General features: G+C 39.3%; 1 protein-coding gene across 1 annotated transcript; it reads right to left on the bottom strand.

Annotated features, from left to right (window-relative positions):
• Window positions 1–2,209: 2,209 nt before the first annotated feature.
• LOC108803395 (gastrula zinc finger protein XlCGF17.1-like) lies at window positions 2,210–3,184 on the bottom strand. The gene has a single exon (XM_018575240.1). The coding sequence runs from the start codon at window positions 3,182–3,184 to the stop codon at window positions 2,210–2,212; it is 975 nt and encodes a 324-aa protein (XP_018430742.1).
• Between the last annotated feature and the right edge of the window lie 9,686 nt (window positions 3,185–12,870).

The raw sequence follows: 12,870 nt of genomic DNA, 5'->3' as shown, positions 1-12,870 counted from the left end.
CGGCCACGCACAAATGGGCTCAGCTTCTCCTCTGCATCCCCCCTGCTCGCCCGGGCAGAGGCAGCGGGGGATCCGACGAGAAGTGAAAGAGCACTTCAGCCGCGGGGGGGGCGGAGCCGCTGTGACAGAACTAAGGAAGAGCAGTGAGGGGAGAGAGAGGCGCCGGCTGTCAGATCCTGGCCGAGCGTCTCTCTCCTCACCGCTCTGCATTCGTTCTGTGACAGCGGCTCCGTCCTCCGCCGCCGGATCCTTCACTTCTTCTCGGATCCCCGCGGATCGACCTTGTGGGCACCCCTGGTCTAGATTTTAAAATTCTCCTACCAATTAAGTTCAACTTTTAGTGAATAGACCTGCTATTTTGAAAATATTGCGGATAACTAATTCTGTAATACAACAATGTATATGTGGGTTGAGCGTGTGGGGGGGCTTGTATATGGGCGGAGCACAAGGGGGCCCCATAATCTTATATTGCCCGGGGGCTCCATGTGTTGTCAGTCCGCCCCTGGTTGTTAGAACGCATCGCAGTGCATGATTTTTTTCTTTTTTCTTTAAAAAAACCACATAAATGTAACTGTGGGAATGCATGGCAAAACTTTGTGATGCATTGCCATGCGTTGTGATATGCTGTGTTGCTATTAAATATATGCCTCCATTGTTTTATCACAACACATACACCAACACAGCGCAAAACAGTTTTGCATTCCTTCATTTTTTTACCTTTTCGCAAAAAGGCGCAATTTAAAATTTGAAAATATTTGTTATTTATTAACTCAATACAGTTTTATCTTTTAGATTGTCAGATTTTTTTGTGTGCACTGATACTGATTTTAGTGCTTTATCAATTGAATTGTGTATTTTTATCATTTTAATACTGATTTGAGAAACATTTGCGCAAGTATCGCAGGGCATACAAATTTAGTAGCATAATCTTTGTATTCTACCGGGCCTGAGCTTTCAGACAATATATGGTTTGGTTTTCTTTTTTACAAATGCTAGCAATGCAGCAGTAGAAAATTAAATCAATAGGAAAAATTGCAAAAATGGTATGGCCAGCTGAGGTGCAATATGTTCCGGGGGCGGCTTGGCAGCAAAAGGGTTAAGACGGATCTCTAGGATTTTAAAAACTGTTGCAGTGGGGCTACCCATTGTTTTGCCCTAGGGAGCAGAATAAAGAAGATACACTCATCTGTCCTTCAGTCCTCTGGCAGTTAGCCCTCACCTCTCTCTGGCTCTCTCTGACCCTCGCTGTCCTCACATACAATGCTAGTAAATAGAACTTGCATAGACTTAATGATGTCAGCGGGCTTAGGCTTTATTATTTCAAAGCACACATTAAAAATGTAAAACATTAAACAATAGTACAAATTGACATTATGTAGTAAATAGGGATAAATATCTAAAACAAAACTATATTTAATTCTGAAAAGTAATGTTTCTTCTATCTCTCAGGGACTTTGTTGGACAGATATCTGCATATTGTTCTGTGCTTGCACAATTGCTTGCCATATTATATAGAGTTTCAATTGTCCATATTATTGTTTTTATTTTATATTATGGAGAATACAAGAAATGTTGGAACACACATAGGTCAGGAAAGATCTAACACTCCCAGAGTATCCAAGAAATATAAGAACATAGCAGTTCCTCCTGTGTCTAAAATATCACTGTTGTCACTAACAATTTAAAACCTAACTCCTGACAACAGATTTCTTTTGGTTTTAGAATATAGTTGTGGAGAGTTTAAACCTTCTCTCCTAGACAAACTATAGAACCGAATTCAGACTTTTACACCAAGCTTAAAAACATGATTTAAGGGTAAACTGATAAAAATCAATCCATGAATAATTAGCATAGTTACAGTTTATTTTGCAATCATTTGGGTATTTCTAAAAAGTTTGATCAAGTGTTCAAACTTATTTTACATATTTGCAATGCAGCCATCTTCTAAAAATGTGTGTGGCAATTAAAAATATGTTTGTGGCTGCAATACTAATCAATTCTATAACATAAATTAAAAAGGTATATTAAAACTGTTTTATTTGCATGTATGGGAATGAAAAGCTTTCAATACAACAATAAGTATATGGCTTATCTTCTCTGTGAAGCTTTTAAAACAAGATCTGAGTTTATTTACATGTAAAATATTGATCATATTGATGAATATGGCTTCTCCAGTGTGTGTATCTTCATGTTACTTAAGATTTGTGGTCTATGAAAACTCCTTGCCACATTCTCTATGTAGTTTCTCTCCTGTGTGAATCCTCTGATGATGCATACGATGAGAACTCTGTGAGAAGCACTTTCCACATTCTGAACATTGAAATGGTTTGTCTCCTGTGTGAGTCCTCTGGTGTTGAGTAAGATTAGAACTCTGTGAGAAGCACTTTCCACATTCTGAACATTGAAATGGTTTGTCTCCTGTGTGAGTCCTCTGGTGTTGAGTAAGATGTGAACTTGTTGAGAAGCACTTTCCACATTCTGAACATTTAAATGGTTTATCTCCTGTGTGAATCCTCTGATGAGACATAAGATTAGAACTCTGTGAGAAGCACTTGCCACATTCTGAACATTTAAATGGTTTCTCTCCTGTGTGAGTCTTGTGGTGTCGAGTATGAGTAGAACTTTGTGAGAAGCACTTGCCACATTCTGAACATTGAAATGGTTTCTCTTCTGTGTGAGTCTTGTGGTGTTTAGTAAGATTTGTACTATGTAAGAAGCACTTTCCACATTCTGAACATTTAAATGGTTTCTCTCCTGTGTGAGTCTTGTGGTGTTGAGTAAGACTTGTACTCTGTGAGAAGGACTCTCCACATTCTGAACATTGAAATGGTTTCTCTTCTGTGTGAGTCTTGTGGTGTTTAGTAAGATTTGTACTATGTAAGAAGCACTTTCCACATTCTGAACATTTAAATGGTTTCTCTCCTGTGTGAGTCTTGTGGTGTTGAGTAAGACTTGTACTATGTGAGAAGCACTTTCCACATTCTGAACATTTAAATGGTTTCTCTCCTGTGTGAGTCTTGTGGTGTTGAGTAAGACTTGTACTATGTGAGAAGCACTTTCCACATTCTGAACATTTAAATGGTGTCTCTCCTGTGTGAGTCCTCTGGTGTTGAGTAAGACTTGTACTATGTGAGAAACACTTTCCACATTCTGAACATTCAAATGTTTTCTCTCCGATGTGCATCCTCTGGTGTTTAATAAGAGTAAACTTCCGTGAGAAACACTTGTCACATTCTGAACATTCAAATGGTTTCTCTCCTGTGTGAGTCTTGTGGTGTTCAGTAAGATGTGAACTTTGTGAGAAGCACTTTCCGCATTCTGGACATATACATTGTTTTTTTCCTGTATGAATCCTAAGATGAACCTTTAGTTTTGACTTATCAGGAAAACTCTTCTGACACTTGGAACACTCATTTGGCTTCTCTCCAACTTTATTCATCTTGTGATAACGAAGTTCTGTATAGCTGCAAATGTTTAACACAGTAGGTGTTGAAAGGTTAATTGGGCTTATTAGTATATCTGTATGAAAAATAAAAGTTATCACTTAATATCAATATTAACAGATTGAGATCAGATATTGCGTTTAATATTAACAGATTGAGATCAGATATTGCGTTTTGAAGTTTTGCTAACTGAACCACTTCCTCATTGCCCGCAGCACCAAAAAGAATAAACAGAGTGCACTGAATAATGCACATAAAACTACTTTAATAAAGATATATTGATATGTATTAGATCTTGGCATTTCACGAAGAATAACTTCCCCAAAAAAATCCAGTTCACACAGGACTAAAGTTAAAACTGTCACAAAATGTCCGGCAATAGGAGAGGAGACAAGCCAGGTGAAACACTCTGCTGTGAGATCTGGGAATACCTATGTGAAGTAAACTACAATCATGACCCAAATTGATGCAAGGAAAGGGGATCATAATTGTAATATTGGATGACAATCACTACACTAGCATGTTTCAGTGATGTGTCCCCTTAACACTGTGCCTCATGAAGGGGCATGGCCCCAAAAAACATGAATGTAGCAAGAGGTACTGGGGATTTTATTTTAGATTACTTATCTCAGACTCTCTCGGAGTGCACAGCAGCTTTCCACTTGGCCTATCTCATACGGCTGGACATTTCCTATGAACGTTTTAACTCCAGTCTGGTGTGTCTTGTGATATTCTTGATGAAGGACTGAAAGCTACAGAATGTGATTTAAAAAACAAAGAGGACGCAGAACCTCGTACATTGCCAAAGATATTCGAAAGCTGGTTGCGCTTTTAGTCAATTTTAATGCAAATTTAGTTATTTTCTTTCTACTTATTTTTAGTAATACACGAGGTGCTGTGCCCTTTCTTCTTTTTGTTTTCACTATTACAGTATTATGTTTTTTCCCCTCAATGTGTGCAGTAGCAGTCCCATAGGGTTTACGATTCATTGGACATTACCATAGTGTTGGATTGTACCAGCTAATCATACTGCATTATGATCGATTCCCATTTTTGTTTTGAAGCAGTTTAGAATCTTCCCCTAACAACATTGTATTTGTTAAAGTGAAAATGTTAACCAGCTTTATTAAAAGCAAATCCTACTGCCTTTAAAAGCCTGATAATGTACAGATAAAATAAACTTATTTAATCTAAAGCAATTTAATTGGAAATGGTGAACAAAATATATGTACAAAATTGCTAAAAAATGAAATAAAACAAGTCTGTAATAAGTTCTAACTGAAATAAATTTGTCATAGTAAGCAAACTACTCAACTGCACCATTTTACAATGTATAGATACCTGGAATAGTGTAGTATAGAGATAACTCAGCAGCTCCTTCCTCTCGTGAAAGTCTGTAATTCTAGTAACTGACTGAGCTCAGCCTCACCTTAAATACAATTCACAACAACTCACCAACATGAGGTGATATTATATTTGCTAAATGGTTTAATTAACCTAACAAAAGGCCTGTTACCAATATTGGACAGTGTGATAATCCTTCGCTATTATTTACCATCAAAGTCATTATCATTTGAATACCGGGAGGGACTATGTCAGAAAGGATCCTTAACTTTGGCAGCTCAAAAATTGGCTCAATAGATACCAACAAAAAACAGAATGCCTTTATTATCATTGGAAATGGCCAACAGATAACTTTGTGTTTTTTTTTAAATCACCTATTATTTTCTCTGATACCTTTACATAAAATATTGAATTTTATTGAAAACCAGTCAAATGCTGGACTAATTTTATACCCAGTTCAATAGTCCAATGTAATGCTTGGATAAATGTTGGGCTTAATATGGCAACCTAGAGAGTAAACCTTTCCTGAAAACAACACAGAATTCTCCATCACAGATCTTCTGAAAATCAAGTTGCCTGGCCATTTTGCTGAATATTTTCTCAGACACTTATCTGGAATGAGTATACTGATCAGGAAAGTCAGAAGCTGTATGCTTTTTCCAGGTTAGTTAAAATCAATAGAGAATAGAAATCATTTAACAGTTCTGACCACCACAATTACTTATCACACAAAGTGGGAAATCTCTGTGCGATGGGCCGATACTTAATGCTAAATATCTCTCATTACATTGTAGCAGTCACAAATGACATGTATATTGGTATCTACATCCTTTCTATGAAAAAACAACACGCAAAGCAATATGATGGACTGTCTGAATGCCCCGCTAAGATGCCATTTCTTATGCAACAGCAATTTTATTCACTTGTAGTGATGCTTCTTGTTTTCATATTATACAATATTCAGTAAATTTCACATTAATCAGTTTTAGAAATGCTTCAATCAAATAACTGCAATATTCGTGAGAAGTAGAGGCTCCAGTTAGGAAGGCAAAAGCAATAAGAATTTAACACCTCCCACCAACATGGGAATACAGGAGGGGAGTGGTAATACGCTAATCTATTTCATTAATGAATGTCTCAATAGTGAGGCATTAATTAATGACTGGAACTGCTGAGAATCAGCAGTTACCAGCATTACAGAGGCTAATATAACTCGGCACGTACAGTGTACGTGGCCAGTCATATAGCCACTTTGTGACGGGACGTACACTGTACGTCTCCGGTCACGAAGGGGTTAATCTACATTGCAAAAGTCATGTCTGCAATAACCTAATTGAACAGTGTGACTACCCTGTTTTTCTTACTTTCCTAGTCAGTAACATTTTCATACTAGGAAAGAATATATCATGAAGGAATCTTAATATCCAATGCATGAAACTTGCTCAGTGGATGCCAAAAGCAATTGACAACATGATTTCAGTATGATGGAAGCTGTCAACAGATACTTTGCTGTATTTCTCAATGATTCCATATTGTTGTAACTGAATTCTTTAGAATAAAATATGCACAGCTCCTTACCGGTCACATGAAGGCTGGCCATACACAGACCCATTATGCCCCCAGATACATAAAGAATGCCATTGTTGACTTTCTAAAAAGCTAGTATGGCTATTATGTTGATCCTCTGACATCAATATATTCGTAATCACTTACCGGCAAAACAACTGTGTTGATCAGGATATTCTTTATGTGTGTACTTTTTCTAGGTTAGGGATTCAAATTCTTAAAACCAAAGGGGAGCTGCTACAGTCGAGGATCATAGAAGTTTTTTTCAATATTGTACACATGCAGTCATATCTTTCTCTGTCTACTTTGTAGCAACTGCTGCAAAACCACTCCATGACTGACTGGTAGTTTAGGTTAAGTTTGAAGTGAGTTAATGAGGTTGATTTACAAATACGGTTGGTTTAGTTCAGAAACTTCATTTTAAAAAATTGTGAATTTTAACTTCAATTATTCAATCATGTTAAAAACAAATTCCTACTATAAATACCCAATAATTTGCAGATGAAATAAGTAAACTTATTTAATCTTAGCAAATTAAATTGGAAATGGTGAACAAAGCGTATGTACAAGATTGCTAAAAAATGAAATAAAATAAGACTAATACATTCAAACTGAAATTTGTCATAGTAAGCAAAAACAATTGAATAAGCTACTCAATTGCACCATTATACAGCACATAAGATACCTGGAATACTGAAGTATGAAGATATGTCAGCAGCTCCTTCCTCTCCTGACAATTCTGAAACTCTAGTAACTGAATGAGCTCAGCCTCACCTTAAATACAGTTCACCAGAACTCACCCACATGAGGCGATATTAGATGTGCTAATTGCTTTAATTTAACTAACAAAAGGCATGTTTCCAATATTGGACAGTGTGATAACCCTTTGCTATTACTCACTATCCCATTCATTAGCATGAAAATACTGGGAGGGACTATAACAGGAAGGATCCTTCACTTTACCAGTTCAATAATTGGCTCAATAGATACCAACAACAGATAACACAATGATTTCATTACCATTGATTTGTGGGTTTAAAAAAAAAAATCACATTATTTTCTTTTTTAATACCTCTACATAAAATATTGAATTCTATCTAATCTAATAACCAGTGACATGTTGGACTAATTTTATACCGAGCTCAGTTGCCCAATGTGTTACTTGGAGAATTTGCAGAAAGGATGTACAGTACAGCTTGAGTAGTGGTGATCCACAGATTCGTCTGTCTGTCCATAGACAATGGTGATCACCTGAACTTTGTCAAAATAAACCTGGCTTGGATCTAAATTCCTTCCACACTTCCTCGCATCTTTTACAGACTATCTGCTTTATTCAGATACATTTCTTTATCCATAAAGAAGCATATATTTACAAAATTAAGAGTACACCCTGTTCTTGCTGGGAGGTGTCTCTTCTTTTGCTGCTGTTGTTGTTGTTGTTCTTGCTGCTGCTTTTACTGGTATCTCTGTATTTCTCTCACTACAGCTTTTTTTATGATAAATCTTGACAAATGGAGCCGGCCACCAATCCCAGTACCAACTTTGCCAATTTCTGGCATAGTTTCCTTCTAACCCACCACCATCTCCTGCTACCCAACAAAACAAAATAGTCAATAAATATATAAAAGGATAAATAAATAAAAGAGAAAAATATACTTTTTTTAGAATCTTAAAACTTTAAAAATATATATTATTTCGCAAGACAGCTCCAAGGGCCTTCTGTCTGACCTTTCAGGCCTCTTGTTGCCCCCATGCAAATGTGGTACCACTGCCAGACTAAAATATACCCTTATATACCAACATTCTACATTTTCTTTAACAAAACAGCTCTTTGTGCTTTGCCATGACATGAAAATGGGGGGCCACAATCTACTTATTAACCCCCAAACCAAAATGGCTGAAGCTTTCATTTTTGTTAACGTGACATATTGGGGTTGATTTACTAACCTTATAAATACGCCACGAACACGCCATGCAAAAGCACGCCTGTATTGTGCGCATGCGCCCATAGGCATATTGCAAAGCGTGTTAATAGGCGTGAATCAATGCTGGTAATGCACACGCCTGTTAATGCTGTCAACACGTGCGGCTGGCGCGTTATCATCTACGTGTTAGGCACTACTTCCTGGCTACAGCTCAAAGGATTGCCTCATGAGGATGTTTAATGGCATTATGATTGTTGAAATGGAAATATATTGCTTATTGTAACCCGACATTTTAGTTTAAACTGCTTACTGTTTCTGAGCCACTTCTAAGGAGGGGAAATCTCATTCTAACATTCATCATCACAATGCCTATGGCTCAGCACAGTGGCTTAGGGGTTAGAGCTCCTGCCTTGCAGCACCTGTGCCCCTTGTTCAAATCCTGCCTCAGATGACATGCACATGGACTTTGAACATCCTCCCTGTGCTTGCATAGCCCTTCTCCAACCTCCCCTCTAAACATCAGCATATATGATTGTGGAAAGGGAATCATTTTGCTTATTATTGGAGCATTTATACCACTTGCTTGAATAACATTCATGATGATGTGCTCAGGGCAGCCCAGTGGCTCAGGGGTTAGAACTGGTCTGCAGCATGTGTTTCTCAGGTTCAAATCATGGCTCAGGTGACATGCACATGGAGTTTGCACATTCTCCCTGTGCTTGCATAGCCTTACTCCAAATACCAGCATATATGATTGTGGAAATGGACTAATCTTGATTGGAGCATTTCTGCCACTTGCATGCAGTGCTCTACCAAGATTCATGATCAGGAATACTTCTGGGCGGCAGAGTGGCCTAAGGGTTTCAGAACAACTGCCCTACAGCACCCGACTCCCTGGTTCAAATTCCACCTAGGACACTTCCGCAAGGGTTTCATCCCACTTGCCAAAGACATGTAGGAAGGTTAATTGGCTCTTTGGTAAGGCCCCAAAGGCACAGATTGATGTTCATAATGATAAAGCATTTCCTACACTACATACATCATAAATTGCTTGATTATAATAACTTTAATGCTGGATGAGCCTATTGGACATGGTAAGGGGAGGGGAACTACAACTGTCAGCAGTACATATTTGCCCTGCTGACTGGTAGTATATGTTTAATGTTGCATCTATAAACATAGAGAGATGTATATCAATATATTTGTGCATGTATATGCATATCCACACATGCACATAGTTACACTGCTATGCGCATAAATACGCACGTGTGTGCATGGCATATACATGCAAAGCAGGCACATATATTGTGCCTATAATACACATGTATATGTGCATTGCATGCACACGTATTGTGCATAAATATGCATTTTGATATGCATGCATACATATGTAGATAAAATAAACTACCAGTTATCTGGCCCCCATGGGGATTGGTAGGTATCAGATAACTAGTTTCAGGATGTTTGAGAGTTAATAGTAACTCCCCATCAACTGCCAGAAGCCCATTTTCCCCCATTGCTCCATTCACCTGCTGGCACATGGGTTGCAATAGTGAGCCTAATAGCTGGCTCTTAAAGCCCCGCTCACTCTGTTTTCCCTCAAAGCTATAGCACTTATAATTAGTGTTTCACAGGGGGGCTTGATCTTATGTGTATGTATATTTTGATGTTCAAAGGTATATGTCACTCATTTGCCTCTTACATTTATGTAAAAATAAATGCATGTACACAGCTCCTCTTAAGTTATTCAGATTTTTATTACATTAGCCATTCTCCATTACTCAAGCTATTTGCAAGGCCTATTCATGTGGTGTTGTGCAAAGGTTTCATTTTAATATCTATATTCTGTGTGGATTATAACATAGTAACATGAACATTGACCAGTTCATCTGTGCTAGGCCACAATACAGATTTTCCGTTCAATTATGCCTGTACAGCAACAGACATTTCATGATTTGTAAGTCACAAAGCAGAAAAAAAAAAAATACGCACAGCTGCATATACATATTCGCAGTAAGTGAGGATAAATTATTGTTGGCCAATGATCAGAATAGTAAATTTTTTGTTTGTTTCAACATAGTGTCCCCCGCCTCAAAATTAAAAAAAAAAAAGTTAAGACAGAAAAAGATGCACATTCCACCTTTGTGAACTAAACAAACTAAAAACAATCTAGTTATAGCCAGGGGTGGACTGATAAGACATGGGGCCCCCAGGTAATACGAGATTATGGGGCCCCTTGTGCTCGACCTTTATTCAAGCCCCACCCACATATACATTCTTGTGTTACAAAAATAATTTCTCCACACTGTTTTTAAAATAGCAGGTCTATTGACTAAAAAGTGAACTGCAGGGGAATTCGTAGGCGACGTTCAAAATCTAGACCAATATAGGTGATTTGCAAAGGGAGCTGAATGGCAGAATTTTTCTAGTTTAGCTGCTTTGACCTAGATTCTTCAGTTCTGCAAATTATCCTGGATAATTGCAGGAGAATTAGGAGAATTGGCAGGGTAACTGAATAATCTAGGACTGGAACGGGGGTTTGAGCGCAAATTGCATGTGCGGAATACAAACACCCCCCCCCCCAGTGCATGCAGGAGGACCCTCATGAGTAAGGCCCATGATTAGAACCAATGCAGGGCAGTCCTCAGACCAGAACCAATGCACGGCAGATCTCAGAGCAGAACCAACGCAAGGCAGACCTCAGAGCAGAACCAATCCAAGGCAGGTCACTGACCAGAACCAATGCAAAGCAGACCACAGACCAGACCCAATGCATGCAAGACTTCAGACCAGACCCAATGCATGGCAAAACTCAAACCAGCACCAATGCTCAGCAGACTGCAGACTAGGCAGTTAGAATGACAAATACACAAAATGTCCAGGATCAGCCATCACACACACATACTGATCCCTGTGGAACATAACAGCACACACGTTAATGGGCAGCTCCTTCCATGCCAAAACATGGGCAAGCGATCACCTTCAGCAGGTCCAGTGGGTGGGTACAATAGGCTGCCCTGCAGGAGGCCAGGTCCCTGAAGTACCAATGTAATGGCTGCCGTTCCACCATCTCTTCTCACCTGGATCCGGGAGAGCTGAGCACTCCAAAGGCCAGAGCCGAACGAAAGAGCTGGAGCCAATGGTCAAGCAGGGCTGTCGTAAGGTTGCAGCCTGAGGGTGCGGGGGGGGGGAGGGGGCAGGCGGAGAAATGCAGTGTAGGCAAAAATGTGAATATGTGTCATGCATGGTTCAGTGAATTATTCACAGTTCTACATCTTTGGGCACAGTTGTCAGTCTAAAGCTGTCACTTTGTCCCCCCCTCCATGTATATATGTAGTGTTGTGATGTGTCATCTGAACTCCTTACAGCGACTTGACCTTGATTAATGATTGTGGTGCTTTTATTTATTGAATGGATGGTGCCATGTATTCCAAAATCGTAGAAGATGGAGATCACCAGCACTCATTTGTCATATGACATGCGTTAAAACCTGCATGATGCATGCACCCTTATAGGCATTTTACATTCTACACATAGCGTTGATGTATGCATAGCAAGGCAATTGGACAGGTAGTCTGCATTTCCTGCATGCATGCTAAATGGCCATGCTAAAGAATTATATGATGGATTGTACATCATTTGTTATATTTTATCATGATATGAACTCTGTGGTCTTTATATCCGGCGTTGTATACAGCCATCTACCTTTATATACCGTAGTTTTGCCCTAATGTTCTTCTCTGCTGTTTGTTTATATCTCTCCTTGACATTTGATGCCCTGTCCCTGATCGTTCCATCCTCCCCTCTCCTCCTTCACCCCCTTCTCTCCTTTCAGCTCATCTACTGCTGCCCGGCTTATCCAAGTTGTGGTGATGTGTTCAGCATTCCAGCCAGACAGGACAGATAGAGGGACCTGCTGTGCAAGGGCTGAATGAGGGAGCTGCAGCCAATCGGCGACTTGCTCAAGACAGACCCTGCCCAGCCGTCACTATCATACTATGTTAAAGCGGCATGTTTTTGGTGGGCCCGGGGACAGGAAACAATTTGTGTTCTTTCGCTCACTTGCAGCCTACATACAGAAATTCTGCATGGGCGGGCCCCCTGCTGGCCGCGGGCCCTCGGGCTGTGCCCGACGGACCGAATGGTCAGTCCGCCCCTGGTTATAGCAAAAACATGCAAAAGCCATGAAATTATTATCACAAAAATCCAACCTAACCACTGAAATATCAATCTCAAACAATTCATCCTCACACAGCTACCTCCTCACGTATCACTTCCCCCTCCCTTTAGATTGTAAGCCCTCAGGGGCAGGGCCCTCACCATCTTGTCTTGAATTGTATTGCAATTGTAATGTCTTCCTTATATTGTAAAGCGCTGCGCAAATTGTTGGCGCTATATAAATCCTGTATAAGAATATCAAAATAAAAACATACGTACAAGTCCATAGTTTGGCAGCATCAAAGTTCTACCAATTGACAGCAGGTGAGGCTAAATTGTTGGATGAAAGAAACAAAGACAAATATCACTAGCCACTTCTACACAGTATGGCAATACAAAGAGGATGTTGAACAAAACATATACACACACACACA

This window comes from Nanorana parkeri, unplaced genomic scaffold (genome assembly GCF_000935625.1).
Source record: "Nanorana parkeri isolate BGI_ZX_2015 unplaced genomic scaffold, ASM93562v1 scaffold3673, whole genome shotgun sequence".
Lineage (NCBI taxonomy): Eukaryota > Metazoa > Chordata > Amphibia > Anura > Dicroglossidae > Nanorana > Nanorana parkeri.
The sequence above is the reverse complement of the archived record's forward strand: the minus strand, read 5'-3'. Positions and strand labels throughout refer to the sequence as shown.

What these genes read in the sequence shown, in the direction of transcription:
- LOC108803395 (XM_018575240.1), bottom strand. Translation starts at nt 3,184, where the DNA reads ATGCACATCGGAGAGAAAACATTTGAATGTTCAGAATGTGGAAAGTGT.